The sequence below is a fragment of the Musca autumnalis genome, unplaced genomic scaffold, assembly GCF_047663935.1.
Source record: "Musca autumnalis isolate F117 unplaced genomic scaffold, ASM4766393v1 scaffold_5, whole genome shotgun sequence".
In the NCBI taxonomy this organism is placed as follows: Eukaryota; Metazoa; Arthropoda; class Insecta; order Diptera; family Muscidae; genus Musca; species Musca autumnalis.
The window spans coordinates 210100327-210124955 of record NW_027412088.1 but is presented as its reverse complement, the minus strand read 5'-3'; the positions used below and the strand labels follow the sequence as shown (position 1 = coordinate 210124955).

At 33.5% G+C, this 24629-nt stretch overlaps 2 protein-coding genes across 9 annotated transcripts in view; both read left to right on the top strand.

The window, feature by feature from the left end:
* The window catches only part of pcs (SH3 domain-binding protein parcas), a 549277-nt gene that overhangs the window by 348311 nt on the left and 176337 nt on the right, over positions 1–24629 (top strand). The gene's annotated exons all lie outside the window — the stretch shown is intronic.
* Positions 5564–24137, top strand: Sema1b (Semaphorin 1b). 8 transcript variants are annotated; one of them, XM_073990298.1, is made up of 9 exons: positions 5622–5722; positions 18256–18690; positions 18792–19419; positions 19546–19639; positions 19726–20396; positions 20465–21571; positions 21646–21841; positions 21913–22153; positions 22210–24137. In XM_073990298.1, the coding sequence occupies exons 3-8, from the start codon at positions 19233–19235 to the stop codon at positions 22103–22105; spliced, it is 2448 nt and encodes an 815-aa protein (XP_073846399.1). In that variant the 5' UTR covers positions 5622–5722; positions 18256–18690; positions 18792–19232; the 3' UTR covers positions 22106–22153; positions 22210–24137. The 8 variants fall into 8 exon arrangements, with proteins under 8 accessions (XP_073846395.1, XP_073846394.1, XP_073846396.1 ...); XM_073990293.1 differs by lacking the exon at positions 18256–18690 and having other exon boundaries at positions 5593–5722; XM_073990295.1 differs by having other exon boundaries at positions 5610–5722; positions 21913–24137.

Below are 24629 nucleotides of genomic sequence, written 5' to 3'. Positions count from 1 at the left end.
AAACAAACCCACTTGTTGCTTTTATTTTGAAGTTTTAGGAATTCAAGAAAAACAAGGTTTCTATAGATTTTTTTCATTTAAATCTACCTCTTTACTTATACCATGTGAACAAGTTTTTTTTTTTTTTTTGTATCGAACAGCATTTAAATTTCGAAAGCTGTATAATAAAAAAATAAGTAAAAAGACACCAATTATAGGTATGTTCGTTTACTCAATAATTTGTACAAATTTGCACAAGTCCTGTAACTTTTTGTAAATCACTAAAGGCCTAGGCACATACAGTCAAGCAAAAATGTCAACATACACCCTATAAATCTCGGGCTTTAAGGGTAAGGAAGCATTTTATTGAAAATCCAAGAACATAGTTCTATTTCATATGCCTAATAAACAATATTAAATACAATAAAATATATTCCATAATACGAATAACGGTAATTTCTATAAAAATTGAAAAATAGTACATTTAAACGAAATTATTTAATGCACCTTCGTCGACGTCAATCTGGTTCTTGAAATTAAATTTTAGGGTCAGCATTTTTAACTATGAGTCTTTTTTATTTTTATTTTCATATATATCTTATTGGCTGGGGAGCCAAAGTTTTTCCAATGTTACATTTATATATATATATATTTTTGATATTTTTATCTTAATTTTTTTTCTCAATAATAAGTATAATCTAAATAATTTTCCTTAAAGAGTTATATTTGGTCATGTACATATGCTGAATTTTTGTATTCTATGTAATGCTAAATTTGGTCTGAAAGACTTACTGGCATTGTAATGTATGAATAATAAATGAAATGAAAAAATAAAAAAGTAAATTCCCTTCGCTGGGATGAAATCTTGATATTGGTAGCGATCAGTAAAATTTTGCAACACTGTCAGTTCGTTTTGAAAAACATTACTCTCTGTAACACTGAAAATGCAAACAACTTCTAGTATGGATTTTTTGAAAGTACATATTTAGACTACAAAAACCCTAGTTGGGTTTTGTCCTGTCAGATACAGTTCGGATTTTATGGCCTCATCTAAACCGGGCTTAATCTACACTTTTTTGCATTTATCAGGCATTTATCTCAGAAACGAATAGGAATTTGACCTTGCTGTCTTTAGCAATATTGTAGCCCTAAACTAGTAGAAATTATCTTTTGAAGAAGCCACATAAAAAAACTCCATCTAGGGCTTGAAAATCTATAAAATATAGAAAATTTTACATAATTGCTGAAATATTGGTCTGTATCGGCTAAACTATTGGGAGTTGAACCAAGTAACATTTTGCAAAAATCTTCCAAATAAAGTTCTCAAGTTCTTTAGAACATTCTGAAACTGTAAAATGCTTACTTCATGTTGTTTCAGCGGTATTTTGCATCATATCTTTTACAACACGTATTTCAAACACGGTTCACACCAACAGTTTATTCTCGCATTTCGGATTTCACTACATTATTGACATGTTTATTAAATCGTCGTTGAAAAATGTACTGAAAACAACGGGATAGATACAAATTTGCTTCAGAGGTCAGAAGAAGATTCGCATTGGTTTCAGAGATATAACCCTGAATTTCTTTAAAAACTCAATATTTAACCATGTTTAGATGGGGCCATAAAATCCGAGCTGGATCTGACACAACAAAACCCAACTAGGGTTTCTTGTCGTTTGGGTCTGTACTTTCAAAAAATCTTCAGTTCGAATTGTTTGCACAAGATCACCTTAAAAATGTTGCTCAGTGTAATAGAGGGTAATAAATGAAGTTGAGCCAATGGGGGAATACTCCAACACTCAAGCAATCAAATGAGATTGAATCTTCAACAATAAACAAAACAAACAAAAAACTGCGGAGGCGCGCGCAAAGGGAAATTTGTTAAAAACTAAATTCCAACAACAACCTCACAGGCAACTGATGTTCTTTTCAACTCACAGAATTCGACGAATTCTTAGTTGATACGTGCTTACATGTTGCAGAATATTTTGATATTGGTGTTTCTTTGGAAAAGCCGAAAAGTGAGTGTGATTCTCATTCATATGGGAATACTAGACACTTAAAGAGTTCGGTTTTTCGCTAAAAAGGCATCATTTCAAAAACTGAGAAGCCAATTGATAATTCCCTTCGCCGGGATGAAATCATGATCTTGGTAGCGATCAGTAAAATTTTGCCAGGTTGTCCAACAATTTTTGTATTTTCTTGTACAGATAAATACAAGGTTTAAAACCAAATTAAAATATAACGTCCTAATTTAGATGCAGCTATTGAATGTGCACTCAAATACAATTTATTAAAAGGGATCCTGAGAATAGTTACCTTAAAATATATATACATATGTATATTTTTTGGTCAGCAAAAGCCAAATGCAGAATGATGCAGGTAAACAGAAATTACTGTATCTGATTTTACCAATCTGTATCTAAAGCATAGTACACATTGATAAACAAAAATGAGATTTACCGAGGTGTATTTCGTTAATACAAAGTCTAGCTGAATAATTACTGTTCTAATCTCTAAATAACAGTTTACATATTGTATTCCCAGCCTTTTTAGATAAACAAATGTTTTCATTTGTCAGAAAATTATCCTAAAAGTAATTTGCCAGTTTTGAATGATGGTGTGTACTCCCCTTTAGTTCGTTTTGAAAAAAATTACTCTGTGAAATAGAGGGTAATAAATGAAGTTGAGCCAATGGGGGAATACTCCAACACTCAAGCAATAAAATTAAAAAATAATAGGGAAAAAGTGTACACACACCCCAATGAAATATGGATAAGCAATACAAATTTTACATTTTCTTGCTTTAGCGAATGCCTCTGGTTGTCCTTCATATCTTTTAGGCAAAATAGGAACATATCTGTGAATTAATTGCCATTATTCAAGTTCAGACTTCGCGTATAGCTCGTTAAAGCGGACCCTTGCAGATTTCTTTGAGTTTTTTAGTCTGGTAGTTTATGAAACCCCAGAAAATACAGTGGGAATAATAATTTTCATATCCTAGAGCGCTTTGAAGTTGTTCTTGTGCATAATATATGCTCCTGAGTTTACACCAGGCAGTCTGTCTTAAATTACAACTTTGATTCACTAAAACGTACATACATTTGTCGGCTGTCTTACAGCTGTCCATCATTTTTTCACAGACAGTCGGGTTAACAAATTTTTGTGAAAAAGAAGTGAGATGATAATTCAAATGTGCTGAAAACAAAGGAATTTGTACAAAAACAAAATGTGTGAACGGACAACGAAACGGAATCCATGATTTTAATTCATAATTTTACAACTGTTTTTGCAGTTGTCTGGACGCCTACGTCACACAGGCAAGTTTTAGGTTTTTGACATTAAATACATGAACTCAACTGTCCTGTCATGTGTAAACGCAGGGTTAGTGGACTTGTACAAATTATTGAGTAAACGAACACACCTATTTTCATATAATTTTACCACATTTTTGTATGCGCGCAATTTATGTAATGCTCTTTGAAAAATTAACCCACTTAGCGCCTAGAATTTTTTTCGAGAAAATTTAAAATTGTATGTGATATTATTGAGACTTGTTAAGCATTTTTTAAAAAATATCTCTTTTCTCTAAAACGTATAGTTTTCTAGCAATCGGGCCTTCTTTTAAAAGTGTGGAAAAATTTGGAGGATAATGTAAGTATATTCTTATATGCCAATCCCTTGGTTTTTGATTGAGAAAATACTCTTGCTACATTCCTAAGTCCCGGTCCACACTAGCGTGAATTTCATTAAAAAATGTTATGAAATTAGGTGTTCTTAAATCGAATTCCCCACTACAGCAATTTTATGATTTTACTCTACCATGAAAGTCGATCTAGAGACGCATAATTTCATGCAATTTTTTTCAATGAAATCACTCTAGTGTGGACCGGGACTAACAAATCCCTGATTTTATATGAATCTAATGCTTGGTTTACATTTACGAAATCCATTCGATTTCAACTGTTAATTCCTTTGCGTATACGTCAAATGAAAACTCATTTGAAATCCATTGGATTTGCTGGGGATGCAAACATTTTGCTGGGAAGTATTACTGCATATTAAAAAATCAACAATTTTTGGCCTGTTCCTGTACTTTATAAAGTGGTAATAGCTCATTTAGACTAGCCATAAATCCTCGACTGGATTTAATAAATCCTATACAAATCTCATTGCATTTAGATATATATTTTGAAGGATTTAAATGACATTCAGCTGATTTTTGTTCATAGCACAATTACCAAGGTAGATGCATCAGAAGAGAAAGAATTTTTTGTAAATTGAATTCGTCTCAAAAAACATACGTCAAATTACAAATTTATTGTTTAATACTTCAAATGTTAGCACATTATGCTACTAATGCTAACAAAAGGGCAAATAAAGAATTATTTTATCGCAGTTTGCCCATCTAAAATAAATAAACTACTTATTTTATCGTTTAGACATCATAAATATTAGTCTTGGTTGATTAAAATCAACTTTTTACATCAAAACAAATTTAATTTTTCCGCCTTGTTTACAAAATCTTTACATTTTAAATTATTTTTAGTGTAGCAATTCACCGATGCATCTACCTTGTTTCTTGTGCCAGCTTGCAACTTTTTGTTTTTTCTAGCAACATGTTGCAAAAAACAGAGTTGTATACGAGGATTTATGCCAGATTTAAAACAAATCCACTCAATACGAGGATTTATTTTTGTATGGGAAATCTGGTATGGGAAATCTGGGCTAAATCCGGCTAATGGTGTCATATCTAAATGGCATATAAAAGTCGTAAACCATTTTCATATAAATTTTGTGTACGGGAACGCAAAATGTGTAAAAGTGGTAAAAATTGTAAAAACTTTTTAGTTCTGGAACAGAGCTTTTATTTAGCCACGCGAATAAAATTGCTTGTCTTTTTTTCAATTTAATAGTGTTAAAGCGGTTTTTTATTGGAACAATTCACCGATGCATCTACCTTTATAATTACATACTGTCAACAACAGTAACAAATGTCAAACCCGCTTTTGACAGAATAGGTCATGGTACAATCACTTAGGTAGAAACATAGGAGAATTGCTACAACAAAGCATCTTTTTTTGTAAAGTAAAATGTCAAAATTTTCGCCAACTGGTATCTTTTTATCGCATGTGTTTGTCTATAAAGCGAACACATTCTATCTCATACTTTCCAAATCATATGCTTAATGTTTTGATATTTCATGGCGAATTCCTAGTTTTTTGAAGTTTTAGATTCGATCAGCTGGGCTACCTAAGTAAGGTTCGATCTACCTAAGTAATTGTACCATGGAATAGGCTATAATAAGAAAAAAATTGTAATCAGCTGTTAGCTGTGACCTACCCATGGCACAATTACGAAGGTAGTGGTATCACACCAGCTGTTCGAATATGAAATGTCAAATCCCTTTATAAAAAATATTTTTGTTGCACAAACTTTTACAAAATGGTGTTCGATAACAAACTTGCTTAATAAAAGAGAAATAAAAAGTTGCAAATACTTTTTACTTGCGAAGTTATCGAACAGACCTATTATTGTACCATGGATGGATCTATAGATCGAAAAATGAAATGTTACAATTGTATAGTAGGTGGCAACCCTGATACTGTCAAGTTGTCAAATACAACCGTGTGTTTTATGTATACATAAAATCTGTGGTTGCTGTGCTGTGTGTTTTGAGTTTCTTGAGTTCTGTAAATTATTTTTTATTCAACAATTAAAAGAAATTTTGTCGAAAAAGGTAAATAGGAAAACAATGCAAAGCAGACTTTGTTACGAAATGATGAATTAATCAATATGTAAACCGTTAAATCGTAAAAAATCAATTATAAAAGTTCCACCAAAAAGTGTATGAAGAAAGAAATTTTATACATAAAAATTAATGTATGTTTTTTTGTGTGTGTTGAAATCATATGCATTTTCTACGACGAACGTTGTTGTAGTGTTGGGAAACAGGTTTTGCTTAAAACGTCGAAGTAGCATTTTATAATCCTCTCTCAAAGCAAGCTTGCAGAGTCAAAACAAAGATCATCGATAAAACCTAAATTCAGTTTCAAGTTTCTTTATATCGTGCTAGTGTTAGCTGTGTTGGCGGTTTGTGTTGTGTATATTGGAACGATCGCCATATACTTTTTTGTGTTGGCCTCTTGTTAATTTATGCAAAAAAAAAATAAAGCTGTAAAACTTGAAAGTCGTAGTGTTTGTTCAAAACATACAACACATCCAAAGCCAGTGTGAAGTGTTTTTCGAATAGTAAGTCACAGAGAGGGAGAGAAACAGGTCCATTTGCTTGAAAAATTAATACAACTGGTCACAATATTGTGAGCTACAGGTGCATTAGAAAAATAGTGCCATTGATACCAGTTCAACTGCATCGAAAAGTGTGAAAAGAGAAATCTAAAATTCTTTAGTGACAAAAATACAAGAAGTTAAATATATTCGTATACTAATAAAACTAATAAAACCAGAAGCAATAAATGGTATCAATGTTTGGCACACTAAAATACTATTACCCCCCTCGATCTTGTGTAAAAACTAAATAAGTGAAGTATTCTAAATACAAGTGTAGTAAATTTCCTATGTACCATATTCAAATGAGTACGTTTGTCTGGGCCGCCGATACGTTATTGTTTCTTTCAAGTGTTCTTTTGTAATTATTGTATGGCTGTGTGTAAATAGTGTTTCAAAATCTCTTAAAAATTTATACGATACCAATAATATAAACAATAACACTTGAATAGTCTGCAAGTGTTGAAACTGCTGTATACATATTCAATTGGAATTTATAAAGCAAGAAAAAAAAAAACAAAAAAACACATATTTACGCAAAAATATTGGATTCAATCGAAATTTTTGTCTTGGATTAAAAGTGAGGTGAATCAAAAACGGCGTTTGCATTAGAGCCTTTTGCCGGGTTAACCCTTTTTATGAGGATTTATTTTGAGGTTTGCGCTATGGAATTGACATTTGAAATCCAAGTGCAAACGGGGTAAAAGTTCCTATACTTATCTATGCCCACATGGAATCTTATTTATGTAAGTGATTATTATTGAACTATTTATTAAAATTAAACAAATAAAAATGTCTTTGTTGCCTCTTATTATCCGTTTGTAGCTATAGTTTGTTAATTTTGCTGTTTTATTTACTTAAAAAGGCATGAATGAATATATATTTGTGCAGTGACAATACAAGCAATTACTCATTGAGTTCTTATCACTTCGCTGCGGAAAGGCATTTATTCCAAAACTTTAAAATAAGCATGTACTGCATGAATCAAAATTTAATAAGCTGGCAAAGAAGGCGGATTTATTCGACACACTTCTCTTAATATTAAAAGGGAACAAATTGAATACTCGACCAGCTGGCGGAAAAAATCTGAAAACTTTTTTAAATTGTAAGTTTTTTCAAAATAGCCGGCCTTCGGAAGGGGATTTGAGACTTTCTCCTATGGACAGGAGCCAATTTAGGGCACGTGAACAACATTTTTTTAATTTAAAATTTTTTTCTTGCTTTAACAAGGGAATTTTCGGAACTTCAGAGGCCCATAGCTCGGAAGTATGGACTTCCCCCAACAAATATTATATTTTTGTAATGAGGACGTAAAGATTTGCCTGTGGTAAATATTTCAGATTTATCCGCCAGCTGGTAGAGTATTCAATTTATGCCGTTAAAAGTTTTCGACAAAAGGAAGAAGAGGACAGAGAAGTCATCGGATGGTCTTTCCATGTCACCTTCTTTATTACAAATTGTTTAATAATCACATACCTTATTAAAGAATTAATTTAGATTTATTCCTATCTATATACTTTGTAAACAAAACGTTTTTTATCACTATTGCCTAACTTGAAACTCTGCCCTCGTAAATGGATCTGTAGCAGTACACTTTTATAAGACAAGACGATCGTTATACGCACAACTTCCGCTGATCAAGTTTTCTTCTCATTCCATTTCATATACACATTTGATTGTGTTCGTCTTTACCCATAGCCTCCTCCATCACTCTGCATTGTCGTTGAGGGTATTTATTTATCCCGGACAGAAATCATTAAGCTGCTTCTTGTATTTTTATTCTCCGCAGCAACATAATACCATTCAAAAGATTTCTCAACCATTTCTCATCCATTCTTTGGTTTACGTTTTTTTCCTGTGTTGTATTGGTGTTCGAGAAGACGGCTGGTGTGTGCAGCATTTGCTTGTAACCCAATTAGTAGTCCGATGTATAAAGCTTATCACAAACCATTACAAGAGAAACAAACTTCTTTCTTACAGCCGCAAACAGCTAACACACGCACATACAATTTTATTTACATACTTGCATATACAATATGTGTTGGTTGGTACAGTGTTTGTTTATGAGGGGAATGGGAGAAGGGGACGTCATTGGGAGCATTGGGGTATCAAATGAACAAAACCTTATAAGTTTTATTCATTAATGTGTGAAATGGGTTGTCTGTATTGAAAACGTCTATTCAAATACAAATACTGATTTGACCTTATTACAAAAAGATATTTTTTTATTTCCCACCTGATGAACTTGGTATTTATATGTTAATTGTATAAAGTAATCAAAGAAAGTCCACAGGAGGAAGGTATAGGATATTGTCTGAGGGTTAATCACATCCATATTATCCAGTGGTCGTCAATACATTTGCAAAATTGGTAAAAAATAAAAACGGAAAGATATAAAACAGAAATTACGAAAATGCATAACTGCCTTAAAATTTAATGTTCAAAATATATGCAACTAAACCAAATTTTCTATATTTAGTCAAATAAAATTTTTTACATTATTGAAATAGTCTATTTTTGTTCTGAAAAGTTTAAAAGTGCGTAAAATTTAAAAACTGATATTAGTCATACGCTCATAATTTTTTTTTTTCGAGACCCAGATTTCTAACTTTTGCTAATAAACGATATACCGGTACTCTGATCTCCGAATTTTATTAAATTAAAAAGTGAAAAATGTCCCATGCTTCCCCCGTATGACTCGCCACTCCGCCGTTAAAGTACGCATGACTGATATCAGTTTTAAAATTTTACTCGCTTTTTTAAATATTATTTTATATAAAAAATTTTATTTTCGATTGCTTGAGTGGAGTATTCCCCCATTGGCTCAACTTCATTTATTACCCTCTATTACAGAGAGTAATGTTTTTCAAAACGAACTGACAGTGTTGCAAAATTTTACTGATCGCTACCAATATCATGATTTCATCCCGGCGAAGGGAATTATCAGTTGGCTTCTCAGTTATTGAAATGATGCCTTTTTAGTGAAAAACCGAACTCTTTAAGTGTCTAGTATTCCCAAATGAATGAGAATCACACTCACTTTTCGGCTTTTCCAAAGAAACACCAAAATCAAAATATTCTGCAATCCAAAACGTGGACCAGTGCTGACACATTTCGGGGAAAAGTTTTGTAGGTCCAAAGAAGTCTCAATACCAATCTTCAACCATATTTTCATACAAAAATTGTGAAATAAATCAATAAAACGGCAAATAAATCAATTTTATTTCACTTCTAAACATTTAGCTTAAGTGCCAGTGTTCGAAATTTCGAACACCACTTTCCAGGAAAACGAAAAATCGGAAAAATTTTTTGATTTGATTTTTGAGATCAGTGGGTCCTAATTACCCTAAAAAGTGCTTTGTTTAAAAAAAAAATAAAAAAATTTTCTCGGTACGATATGGGTTAAAAACATATTTTGAATTGAATTGTTTATTTTTAAAAGGTGCAATTTTATTTACGTTCGTTTACTCAATAATTTGTAATAATTCGTACAAATCGTTACTGAATGCTGCAAAGTAAACAAACAGACATATTTGGTATTTTCCAGAACTGCAAGAATCTACTAATTTTCGATATCATAATGGAATAATTGTTATCATAGTAAATATTTTTTTTTTTTTTTTTTTTTTATTTCAAAATTCATACATGATACAAAGCCTCAATGGCCAAATAAACGTATCTCAAGACAAAAAATACCTGAGTTATAAAATAATAAATTCAATTCAATTTACTTAAATACATTAATATATAACAATAAATTATTATTTAAATGCATATATATTTCTTTCTTCGGCTCCCCAGCCATAAAAACAGTTAAAGAAGAATAACAATAACAAAAAAAAGTCCAAAGAGTAGTAACTCAACATGTGCTGATTATTCAAAGAGTAACATATTATACATGACTTTAAATATATATGGATTGTTGTTCACGTAGCCTTTGCATGTATCTAAGGATTTTCAAACGAAAAGAGTTATTGGTGTGAGAAAAAATACGTAGTTCTAATGGTAAATAATTCCAAAACCGAGCGACTCTGACTAAGAAAGACCTAGAATATACATCTTTCCAAATCCTAGGAATAAAAATCTGAGGATTTCTGGTGAAGTTTAAAAAAGTAAATATCCTTCTAAGGGCAAACGGCATATTCGTTTTAATAAGATTGTAAAAAAGCAACACACAACGATATTTGACAAACATATCGAATGAGCACCCTAGAAAACGAATGACATGGCCAGACACATGACTTCTTCGCCGAAGATTAAATAAAAAGCGTGTAATAGTATTCACAATACGGTTCACTTTGTCAATATTTTCGCCAATAGTGCCAGAATATACTTCTAACCCATACAAAACTTGAGATAACAAAAGAGAATTCGCCAGCATTAACTTAATTCTGTAAGGAAGATATAAATTTGATCCATAAACTCTACGCAACATGCCGCAGACTCTCCCAGACAAAGCATCAATATGGCTTCCAAATGAAAGATCACAATCAATAATTACACCCAGACACTTATGTTGCTGTACAAAGTCGATTTTAGTGCGATCCAAGAAGATGTCAATATTAGGCAAAAAATGGTTATTGCTGCAAAAAAAATAACGCCTTGGTCTTGGAAGGATTGACTTTTAATGAATTCCTTGTCGCCCAACGAACAAAATAATTTAGATTTGAATTTATATTACTTTCAAGAATATTGATAGTATCACGTCTGCTATTAAAGAGCAAGAATATATCATCTGCAAAAATAAATGTAGAGCAAAAAGCAGAATTCATGTGAAGAGGAAGGTCATTCACATATAGGATAAATAGAAGGGGACCAAGTACAGATCCTTGTGGGACACCAGAGAACAAGGGTAGGAAACTAGACTGACAACCATTTAGCACAACAAACTGGCTCCTATCACACAAGTATGAATAAATTAGTTTACAGGCAGATTTAGAGAAGTTAAACTCATCTCTCAATTTTAATATAAGTGAGGTATAATCAATAGAATTGATAATAATCAATAGAATTGATTGATATTTGTAGATTCTTGCAGATTCTGGAACAGACATTTTGGCTTAACTCTAGTTTAGTAAAAACTCTCAGATTTTTCTGAAATTTTTTCCAGACGTAGATATTGTTGCGCTGATCACGGGATTGTATAATTTTCTTCGGGGACGGACCCGGTTACCCGTTTATCGGACCCGAAAGTCCGGGTACAAAACCCGGGTTAGACCCGGCTCTACTGAACCGATTGCTACAAAATGGGTGTCATTGGAAAGCTTGTGGAAATACCTATCTATCATACGATGGGTTTAGTTTCAAGTGTTCAGGTGATATAACACAAAAACTGATTTTTGGACCCGGATTTTTCCAAAAAAAAACCTCAAAAAGTCGAAAATGGGCTCATTATGGTGTCCCATTTAATGTATCCAGATTGTAGCTCATACTTTAACCTTTCCAAAATGGTGCTACCTATATGCTGTAATACCTTCCCTGGATCCAGAGATATGGCCCTGTTTGATGAATAATACACAGCTTTCAATGCTTTTATAACGCATTGATTGTGCAAAAATCTTCCGAAAAGCAGTGTTCGCTTCACTTATGACCAGAATAAAACTAAATGGATCAGTTAAAAGTACATTCCACATTAGTAGTACAGGAGTTATTTTTTTCCCCTTTTTTCCTCTCCCATCGGACGCCTCCCCAGGTGGTGGATAGGGGAATGCTCATCAGATATGGCGGGTACCGCAGAAATAAAATATGCGGGGCGAACCAAAAGAAAAAAATGGAAAACGGCAGCGTCTGACCAAAGGATTGGCGGCAGCAAACAGCGTCTGAACTCCAGGAGGAGCGGCTGAATATGGAGACGGAATACTCTAAACCCTTCAGAAGGCCCCGGCAAACCACTGAAGTATATAAGTCCTAGAAAATCATACAATTACAATGAACACACAAAATAACCTACGGCCCTCAGTCTCCGGCAATCAGAGGGTGCTAAGAATCCCCGGAGGTAAAACCAAAACCAAACTTAAGATAGGAACCTGGAATGTGAGAAGCCTTTATGAGCTTGGGAAACTAGACAACACCATAAGCGAAATGGAAAGACTACAAATTGACATCCTGGGTATCAGTGAAACGTGGTGGACGGAGGATGCGGAATTTGTTTCCCAGAACGCAAAAATTTACCATTCCGGAAACAGAGAAGGAATTCACAGAAAGGGTGTCGCTATAATAGTAAAAAGCAACATAGCGGCCTGTGTTGCTGGATATGTTCCAATTTCTGATAGGGCGATGATGGTAAAAATATCAGCAAAACCTATAAACATGAACATAATTCAAGTATATGCGCCAACATGCGATAGCGATAACGACGAATTGGAACAGTTTTATTGCGACGTTGAAGATTTATTAAAGATGACAAAACCACACGACATTACCATAATCCAAGGAGATTTTAATGCTAAAGTTGGGCAAGAAGAAACAACAGGAATCACAGGAAAATTTGGCCTAGGACATCGGAATGAAAGAGGAGAACGACTGATACAATTTTGTCAAGAACACCGTTTTAAGATTGGGAATACTATGTTTCGCCTCCACCCAAGACGGCTTTACACCTGGAAATCGCCGCAAGACAATAACAGAAATATTGTTAGAAACCAAATCGACTACATTTTAATAAATAAGCGATATTCCTCCTGCATAAGTAAATGCTCTACGTACCCAGGAGCAGATGTTCCCTCGGACCATAATCTTCTGTTGTGCAAACTACAGATAAAGCTAACTACCATCCGAAAGAAAACACCAAAGCGAAGAATTAATATTCAAAAATTAAATGATCCTTCCACTAAACAATCCATGAAAGATCACCTTAATGCAGAACTATGCAATATTGATGGAGAAGATGTCGAAAATCTATGGAACAATGTAAAAAACTCCGTGAATATCATAACCAACAATATCCTTGGAACCACAACAGCTAAAAGAGAAGACACATGGATGACGGACGAGATACGCGCACTTCGCATAGAAAGGAGTCAATATAAGAACTCAAATTATGAAAAATATTGGGAAATTAACCAAGAAATAAAAGTTGCAATTCGGGCCGCAAAAAATGAGCAATTAAATAAACAGTGCCAGGAAATTGAAAGACTCCAAATCCTACATGACGACTTCAATCTCCACAAAAAGTTAAAAGAGGCATCTGGAATATATTCAAAAAGATCATCTGCATTTATTTTCGACGAGAATAATACAGCCATATACGAAACTTCAGAGAAGAAGAAACACTGGGAAAAATATATTAGAAGTCTGTTCACAGATACCACAAGAACAGAAATTCATAACACAGATAGAGGAACCAATTTTAGAGGAAGACGCATTACAGGAAGCGAATTAGATGTGGCCATAAATTCAATGAAAAACAACAAAGCTACCGGGCCGGATGAAGTCCCATCTGAATTATTTAAATTACTAGATGGAAGAAATAAACAACTATTGTTGAAATTATTCAACCAAATTTATGAAACAGGACAATACCCTCAAGATTGGCTGAAATCTACTTTTATTATGATTCCCAAGAAAAATAATGCGAAGACGTGCGGAGATTATAGATTAATAAGTCTTATGAGTCATGCCCTTAAAATATTCTTAAAGATAATACATAGGCGCATATACCCAATATGCGAAGCACACATGGGAAAATCGCAATTTGGCTTCAAGGAAGGCATGGGAACTCGAGAGGCCCTACTTAGCTTGAATGTACTTATACAAAATTGCCGCGATGTACAAAAGGATGTATATATATGTTTTGTCGACTACGAGAAGGCATTCGATACGGTCAACCATGACAAATTGATGGAAATTTTGATTTCAATTGGGTTAGAGGATAGCGATATAAAATGCATCAAAAACCTATACTGGCAACAGACAGCAAACATTCAAGTAGATGGTGAACTTACTGGAAATGTTCCAATCTCGAAAGGTGTAAGGCAGGGTTGCGTACTATCGCCCCTTCTGTTTAATTTATACTCCCAAAAAATATTTGAGGATTCAATATGTGCGAAAAACATCGGAATAAGAATAAACAACACAATTATAAACAATATACGTTATGCCGACGACACCACCCTAATTGCAAGCAGCCTCGCAGGACTACAAAAACTAATAGATGCTCTTGAACATGCCAGTACGTCATATGCCTTAAAAATTAATATAAAAAAGACAAAGTTCATGATTATAAGTAGAAGGGGCATCGAATCCAACACTCCTTTAAGCATCAATGGTACTCAAATAGAAAGAGTCTCAACATTCAAATATCTCGGAGTTCAAATTAATGAAAACTGGGATCCATCAAAAGAAATAAAATGTCGAATTGAAATGGCAAGAAACTCTTTTCATAAATTTAGAAAAATATTAACGAGCCATGACATAACTCTGGAAACAAAAAAACGATTTGTAAAATGCTACATATGGTCAGTACTATTATACTCGGCAGAAACATGGACACTAAAAGCAGCAGACGAGAGAAGACTGCACTCGGTTGAGATTTGGATATACCGACGGATCTTAAAGATATCCTGGACCAATCACATCTCAAATAATGAAGTACTGAGGCGAATGAATACCGAAAATCAAATTATCAGAACTATAAAGACGAGAAAAACTGCTTATTTGGGACACATTATGCGAAATAGAAAATATAATCTCCTCCAAGCTATTATAAGAACCAAAATTGAAGGTCGCAGACCAAGAGGAAGACGAGAAATAACATGGATGAAAAACATTCAGGAATGGACAGGACACCAAGATGAAATAAGCCTTTTAAGCGCCGCAAGAAACAGAGAACTAGCTATAATTGAATGAAATGTTTTAACTCTATAATATGTAATTAAATAACTCTGTAATAATTAACATTGTATGATCGCTAATATCCGAATACGGATTTGCAAATAAAGAAGAAGAAGAAGACACTAGAGACACGGGAAGTATATCCGATACTGTTAAAAGGCCGGTAGTTCAGTATAACTGAACGGAAATTAAGGTTCTCCTAGTTTTATTTTTGTGGGGTACAATTTGAGAGGAAACTAACGCAAAAGGAAAATGCTTATGTGTAAGGATTATTACATGTTTCAAAAAGACAATGACCCCAAAAGTATGGATTTCCTTCAAGAAATTCCCGTTTTTTCAATCAGGACAGAACAAGTTGAAGCTCGACCACGATCACCCCATATTAAAACTTTAAAGCTTTTCTGAGCATTTCATGGCTTTAGAATTAATAAACAGGACATAACACCCGGAATTTTGTCTCTACAGTAGTTGAATTTATAGATGACCAATTTTTCTGGGTTTACGATACAGTGTGTGGTGGATTTGTCACTATAAGTACTATGCTATAGTAACTATAGCTGCCATTAAAACTAATTAATATCATCTTGAGGATCTAAATACAGATTTTGTTTTATTTTGTTCAAAAATATCAAGATTTTTTGCACAGTTTCACAAGGGTTTTTCGGTGCTACTAACTTTTGCTTTTTGGGATTCGAACCGTACATTTTCTAATGACTACCTATCTATCACCAAAGACTACCTTCGTGTCTATCAAATAAAACTAATTGTTTGTTGTTGTTTTTTTTTTATTTATTTATTCAATTTAACATGCATAACAAAGCCAATAGGCCAATTAATGAAATATAATATGCTTAAAACAGTGACTCACTACTCCAATAAGTTAGTGTTTTTTATACTAATACATTTTGATTTTAATGGTGCATACTAACTTTTGCGACAGACTGTATATTCAACAGAGAGTAAAGAAATATATTTTTAGTTAATTTTAGTCGACTTTTTTTGATGTTAAATAGATTTATTGTTCAAGTATTAGTTAATATTCGACGTATTTGCTATAGCAAAGTGATTTTAAAGAACACAATATTCTACGATTTTTATATTACTTCACAGAATGCGGACTGTTGTTTTGACAAAATAAACATGTGGAGAAATTATAATCATAAGTGTGTCCGCGTACTTAGTAATGTTTAGCAACTTTTCGATTACACAGTTGTCAAAATTAACATTTCGTAACAATTACTAATTTCGACTGGAGTCTCCAGACATCTTTAGGAAATTAAAGGAAGTAATCATTGTTATCTGTACAAGAAACTCAATAGAATAAATAAATAATTACTATAAATTATTGAATACGCGGGCGCGCATAGTATTACATTTGGTTTCTCTGAGACACTTCGTTTTTGATTTTTATGACGGTAAATGTAGAATAAAAACCGCGTATCTTAGATTTTCAACTTTAAACGGGCATAATTTATTTTTCTTTATGAACATTCTAATTCTGATGAATATGACAAAAATAAAATGTTTTTTAAATACATACCTACCTACCTACATAGGTACATTTATTGTAATTTCTTGTCAAATATAATTCATTGAGATATGATAATCTTTATTGGTATTTTATATAGTTTTGTATAAAATTTCATACTGCAGGTTTCAATGAACTGCCGATAATGCATACCACCAACCACCTTTTTAATGTGTTCACATAACTATTTGAATGTGTGAAGTGTTTAATTATAATAAAAAGATATAACGCTAATAAGAACAATTCATGGAAATATTAAATAAAAAAATTATGGGCACATTTTTAAAATTATTTTTCACAGTCGTTAGTACCTATAAAACTTAACATTTTTTTTTTAATTTTGTAAAGGTGTTACATTTGGAAAATGGCCAATATAATTTTCAATTTATTTAGTTTTTTATTCATAAACCCAAATCATACCTACCTACCTATTAAAATGTATAAATTATTTTTTTTTTAATTATTTATTAATTTCTCTGACGGACTTAACGGCCATTAAAAGTTTATGAACGTATCCGAGAATTTCAATGACCATAATCGAATAGAACAAATAACTCGAAGACGCAAAAATTACAAATAAAGGTGGTCGATCAAGCTGTCACTACTTGTCTGTCATACCAATAGCCAAGCATTGATAATAGTCCATATGTATGCAAACAAGTTTCTATTCATAACTAAGAAGCAGCTCAAACAACGATTGTTTTGGAAACTGTTGTCGTTTTATGAATAATAATAGTTTACACTGCATTAGCTTTTTATTGGAATTTGCTTTCATAGACAGTTTAATAGTTTAAGGGATTAGTATTATGAATAGTTATTTATGTTTAAATCTTTATAAAATTATTATTATTGGCTCTTTTATGGAATTAAATAAATTGATTTAAATATCTTTTCTCTGGAAACGGTAACTTTGAAAAGTTAAGATTCAATTATACAAGACCTAAATTAGACAACCCAGGATCTGCATTAAGTACCAATGTATCATAGCTTTGGCACGATTTGAGTTTATACTAAACTGTATCTTAATGCATCTAGGCATCACTTGTCACATCTAGTTCCAAGAAAATTTAATAAATGTGTTATTTTTCGAACTCATATCAACCTGTTGGTATCTTTTTAATACATGTGTCATGTATTCGTGTAGGTATAATTAGTTTACGTGTTTTCGAACAATAGGAAGTATTCAACATTATGATAAACGTCAACAGTGATTTTATCACGTACTTGTGACAGTCTACGTTCAATCCTGTGATATATAAGAACATTATCCCCGCACGTGATTTCCGATCAAAATTTCCAATGTGTAAACGACGATTGAAAGGCAATTTAAAGCAATTTCAGGGAAAATCCTATGACAAGCATTTTCTCCTCATTTTCCACCTTTTTATTGGGCATTTCATTCATTAGGTGTAGTAATATTACATCTCTGCTCAAATACACACACACACAACCTCACAAATTGTTTTACTCTCCTTCCCACAACTCTCTGGCTGACTCATTTGATAATAGACTTTTCTCTCCCCACTCGGTTATACGCTCGTTTACTTTATGACGATACCTTTTATGCTAATAGCAGTTGTTGTTCCCATTGAACAACTTTGTTGGTGTTTTTGTCTTCTATACAGCAAAACTAGTAGTAACCATTGATCGCCTGTACTTACCTGTCTTAAGGCGTTTGACAGACAGTTGGTCGTTTAATGTGTTTTTGGTATATTATCCACTAAAACGTGTGTTGTTTGTTCTACCAAATAAGAGACTACTACAGACAATAGTAGATCAAGCACAAGAACACCACAGCAGCAGCCCTCTTTCTACATGGCAAAAAAGTCATAAAGTCTACAATGGAAATTATGATGAGTTGACAAAATGTAAACAACCATAAGACAGTTGTTTAAAGGCACTGGTGCTATAAGGAAGTCAAGTGTGTAGAGCTGGAAAATAATAGCATATAAAGAACTACAATCTTACAATTCTTCAATGAAATACGCTCTCATAGAATATCATTACAAGTGTTTTCCTACTTTTGATGGGCTGTTATTTTTTCATCAATATCCAGCCTGGTAAGAGCCTATATAAGAGGAAATACAGTTTAGTGATGAATGAAAATACCTTCCAACTCCAATTGAACCGAGTTTATATTCTTTCTTTACTTCCATTATAGATAAATCGACCAATATTCCACATATCTGCGTAATGTCCATTCGACAAAAGTGCAGCTATTGTAATTTATGCTGATTTGGATTTGTTATTGGAACAATATTGCCGCCACTTTATACTACACTGACAACAACATATACATACATATGCTGAGTTGAGAACTGGATGAGTAATGCTCAATACTCAGAACAAAATGGATTTTATTAACTAACTACCCTTTTGATAATTTTACGGCCTAAGGGGGCTGGGAAAACCACCCACCCACCCACAACAAATAACACCCTTACTTGCACCCCATTAAGAAGAAGAAAAAGCAAAGCCACAACCACCACATCACGGAATAACGACCACCAATGTACTTGAGCTCTATTACTGGTTTTAATTTACTTGTTAATTGATATAATTGTGTGGGGGAAATTCGCCACTCAGCCGCATACCCTAGACAATGTTTAAACTGCAACATCTATTTAGCTTAAGTAGCAATAGATTTATTAAAAATATGCCCGCTACACAATGCCCACTAACAAAGACAAGGCGGGGATGTCTATCATTGCTGTTGATAATTTGTGTTGCCGATTTGATTAATTTCTCAGCAGCTTGGATGCCTGATGTCAGACCTGATTTACCAGCAAGTGAGTAGATTTAATTAGCTGAAGAATATAATTCTGAAAACTTTTCAGATTTTACTTATTGCAAAGAAAGCAGATAATTTCCATTTTTTTAATTGAAATCTCTTTTTCTTTCCGTCTTGTTTACAGAGCAAGATAAGATACTAGCGAAAATTGTTGGAAACACAACGGACTACTATAAAATTTTGGACCACGATGAAAAAACCATTTTGGTTGGTGCTAGGTATGTAAATGTTTGCATAAATATGCCGGAAATTATTTTATTTATGTGGTCTTATCTTTCGTTTATCTTAACTGTCAACTGCACAGAGATGTCATCTATAATATAAGCATAAATGGATTACGAGAAAATAACCGCATTGAGTGGTCGTCATCTGCCGCAGATCGGGAGTTATGTGCACTTAAGGGCAAACGTGAATCGGACTGTCACAATTACATAAGGGTTTTTGCCCGTTTACCTGATGATATGATCATGGTATGCGGCACAAACTCGTACAAGCCCAGATGTCGTAATTATGAACCGGTCATTGATGAGGTTCATCCCAATGCTCCAGCAGCGTATAACGTTGTAGAAGATGTCGAAGCCCAAGGAAAATGTCCATACAGTCCGATTCACAACAGTACCTATGCTTATGCAGATGGAAGTCTTTATAGTGCAACTGTTGCCGACTTTTCTGGTGGTGATCCATTGATTTATCGTGATCGTGAAAATCTACGTACTGAACAATATGACTTGAAGCAACTGAATCAACCGGATTTTGTCGGTGCCATAGAACGCAACGGCTATGTTATGTTTTTCTTTCGGGAAATTGCAATGGAATTCATGAACTTTGGCAAAACTATATATTCACGAGTTGGCCGGGTGTGTAAAAACGACCGCGGCGGCCGTAATACATTGAGTAAGACATGGACATCATTTTTAAAGGCTCGTCTTAACTGTTCAGTTCCCGGAGACTATCCATTTTACTTTGACGAAATACGTAAGTGTTTGACTTTAATATTTGCCTAAAGAACTTCTGTAACAAACCAAACCCAAATCTATTTGTAGAAGCCATTAGTCCAGTGATTGAGAGCGGACCCAACGCCCTTGTATATGCGATATTTACGACGTCGGTAAATGCTATCCCTGGTTCTGCTGTATGTGCATTCAGTATTGATGATATAATGGAGGCGTTTGAGGGTCGTTTCAGATCTCAAAAGGACAGTCAATCTCAATGGCTTCCGGTGCAGGAGAGCCAAGTTCCGGAGCCTCGTCCGGGACAATGTGTGCCCGATTCTCGAACCTTGTCTAGTATTGCTGTCAACTTTGTCAAAAATCATCCATTAATGGAATCGTCAGTGCCCTCAGTTTTTGGCCGTCCCTTACTAACGAAGGTGCATCTTCTCCACCGACTGACCTCTATAGCCGTTGATCCCCAAGTTCAGGCACTGAATGGCGATTTCTACGATGTTATATACGCCGGCACAGATGACGGTAAAATTACAAAATTCATAAACATACCAACTGCTACTAGTGGTGCTGCTTTCGACGATGATAGTAACATAAAAACAGTATTTATATCAGAACTTCAAGTTCTACCGCAAGGTGTTCCCGTGCGTGAAATGGTTGTGTCGTCTAAGAGCAACACTTTGTTGGTCGTAAGCGATGGTACAATTGTTACTGTACCTCTACACCACTGTGCCCATATTGTAGACTGTGCTAGTTGCTTGAGCCTACAGGACCCCAACTGCGCATGGGATCAACAGACCCAAGAATGCAAGAGTCTTTCGTTTTCAAATCACAAATTTGGTACCAAGTCTTTTATTCAATCATTGAATAGCACAAAGAAGGCAGCTAAATCCTTGTGTCCAAAGTCTCCAAATCGCGGCACAGTTATTGCCGATGGTCCAGTTTTGAATTTCGGTGCGGCAACGGACAACAATTTAGACGCACAAATTAACACACAGCATCACGCCGAGGAAGAACTGGCTAGGAAGCATGTCTATACAAATGTGGCCTCTGTAAATGGGCTTCCCACAATTGGAGGTGACATTAGTTCACCGGGAATAGAAATACCAACAGCGATCGGCGGTGATTTTCTAAATGTTTTTAATGATGAGAACAAAATTACGTTGCAGTCCGTAGATCCGCATGACTTAATGAACTCAATTAACGGTAATAAATGTTTAATTCTACATTGAATACCTACCTCAAATACATATTTAATTTCTCCTAATTCATTGTTTCAGATCCCCTCCAATCCACTGCAATCGGTGAAGAGCAAAAACTTCAGTTAGCTGGAAAAAGTTTTTATTGGGGTTTTGGGGCATTGGCTTTAGCTTTAGTTTTCATAATCGGTATGGTGGTTGGACTTCATGTTTCCAAGCGAAACTGCAAGCCACCCTCTATACATAGTAGTCATCGCAATCAATTCAATGCAAATCCGTAAGTAGACATTGACCAGACATTATTCATGTTAATTTTCGATTGACTAATTAATTGTTTAACACTTTCAGGACATTCGGTTTAAAGCATGGGAAGGATATAAATCTACTGATGAACACCAACCACTATTGTCATCCCGGTAAACCCAGCCTGGATTTGGAGAAGGATCGCAGTCACGAGTGTAAGAACTCTACCGAGAATCTCGAAAAGGAATTGCCCTGTAAGACGTCGACATTAACTAAAGTCAAACGCACATACATATGATCTAGCAGTTTTTTGCATGCTGGCATCGACTCTGGGTCATTAGTAGGGGTAAATACAACAAGTTTTTTAGTGAAATTTTTAAAAAACCTTTTTGTTTTGTTTAGTTTATTTTAAAATTAGTTTTAATTTATGCACGAATGACGCTCTAATTAATTACGCCGTTTGATATTTATTCGACTAATGTTTTGGGCTGATGATCATGACCATGAAAGTGAACAGAACATCATCCACCTACTTAAGTCCCCAGTCTGAAGCTATAAAAACATTACTTGAATTGATATCTTCAAATCAATTTATTGAAAATTATTGTTATTTTCTTCTCTTTGTGTTGTGTATATATGCAAGTGTATTAAGAGCGAGCGCAATTCGTTTTAGTCTTAATTTATTAGATATACATTTTATTTGTACGAGACGTTTGAAACGTTTATCCCCCGAATCTAAGTTTACATAATTCTTAGTTTGTAATTTTAATACCGAAGGGAGTCTATCTATTGTAATACACTTTTTAAAATTGACTACAATTAAGTACAAATCAAATATGTATCAATCGATTCGATGAGACGATACGAGATGTACCCTCGATTAGTTCAAATGTTTACTCTTTGTACCACTATTTTTTCACACATATCATTTTGTTGACGTCAAGGCGTTGTCTATTTATCGCCAAAACATTTGTATATTATCCATTATGAAAACACATAATTACTATCGATGGTGTACCGGTGTTATCATCCCTCATTACAAATACAAGTATTTATACATAAAACCTAATTAGACTGATCACTATTTTTGATATGCTTTTCTTGAAGCGCAACACTTAAGCATACTGATGTATATTTTGGAATTAGTATTAGTTTGGCTTCGAACAAATAATCTTGCGGGTGTATGGCGAACCTATCGCTTGAAGCCGAAAAGAACGCTTAATACTGGCGTGTGGATATGTTGAAACAATTATTCGCCTATAAGATTTTGGACTATATATTTGCAGAGAAGATTGTAATTACACCATAATATTGATAATTTCTAAAGAAAAAGAAAACTTTGCTAACCCGAAGCACTTACTGAGCCTTATTTTTGGTAACCTTTAAACATTGACCGACGACCTACACTCTACCATACAAATGCTCAATGGAATTTCATATTGTACAACAGCGTATTATATAGCCTATCTCATAAGAAAAAAGTATATATTTTTAGAAATTGTTATGCGGCCTTTTAAAACATATATGTATGATTTTATAAATTTGAAACAAAATAAAAAAAGACTGCAGTCCCATTTAAATGCTAGTAGAAAACCCCACACCACTGAAGCAATATTGGTTGAGAATCATCGATTGCATATTCCGAAATTAGCCAAGGATTGCAAGAGAAAATGCCTTATCACACACATGTCAATTACTTTTTATACCGAATTTTATATATGAATATATAAATATATGTTAATAACCAATCGCATCTACATATTTAAGAACAATTGCATGTCCGTCCCACTAATATGTAAAAGATTAAGAAATAAAAACAACAAAACTAATAATAATTCATTACTATAAGAGAACTACAACTACAGATGCGTACATACATACATATATATTTTTTTACTTTTTTATGAAAACAAATGTATAAAGCGAATGTATTACACATAATGAATATATATTGTATGTGTATATACATAGGATTAAGCAAATCTATAATAAGAAGAAAAAACAAAATTGTAAAATTAATTTCGGTTTAATATTTTTTAAATTTTAGGTTGATCTTAATATTTTTTTTTTATAAAAACTCGTTGTGATAGTTTGTATTTGGAAAAAAAATTATACATAACTTTAATAAATTTGGTTTCAAATTTGACACAGTGTGTAAGTTATAAGTTTTTCTTGAAAGTCGGTCTTCCTAAAATGACAAAAGAAAAACTTGAACTATATGAAATTGAGATTTTTCTACCGGTAACAACTTTTTGTCAAGTCTATGTTTTAATAATACGTATTTTGTTTTAACTGTTTTTAAATTTGCAATAAAGTCGTACTTTACAAAATGTGTTGTTTTGAATTTTAGGGGCCGATTATCGATAGCAATTATTGTTGAGTGGCGTTGTCAGTTGCCAAAATTACTTTATGTATGGCAACTTTCAACTGAAGTTGCGCATCTCAGTTGACGAAGCGGCAATTTTTCAGCGACCACATATTTTTAGTTGCAGTGAACATTTTCGAAGAACCAAGAAGTAAAATAGAGAGGAATATAAACGTTTTCTTAATAATTGTTGATTTTTTGCATTATTAATTAATTTTGTGTATCAAAAATATGGTTAAAATAACTACAAAACAACAGTTTGAAATATTAATATTCATTGATAAATTGAGTGCAAATCGAATGTGCACATGGGTTCCATCTATACAGCCGCCTACACCAGGGAATTTCGTTTTTGAATAAAAACAATTTTTATTTTGTCTTTTTTTTTTCTCCTCCAAAAACTTCGAAACGATCCAATTTAGAGACAGTTGGTCCCCTATCAAGTGGACAATTTCCT

Excerpts from the sequence above, each read along its gene's own strand:
- Sema1b (XM_073990294.1), top strand. The coding sequence starts at position 19,233 with ATGTTTAAACTGCAACATCTATTTAGCTTAAGTAGCAATAGATTTATT. Across the intron at positions 19,420-19,545 it reads CAGACCTGATTTACCAGCAA|AGCAAGATAAGATACTAGCG; the intron begins GTGAGTAGATTT and ends TCTTGTTTACAG. Across the intron at positions 19,640-19,725 it reads ACCATTTTGGTTGGTGCTAG|AGATGTCATCTATAATATAA; the intron begins GTATGTAAATGT and ends TCAACTGCACAG.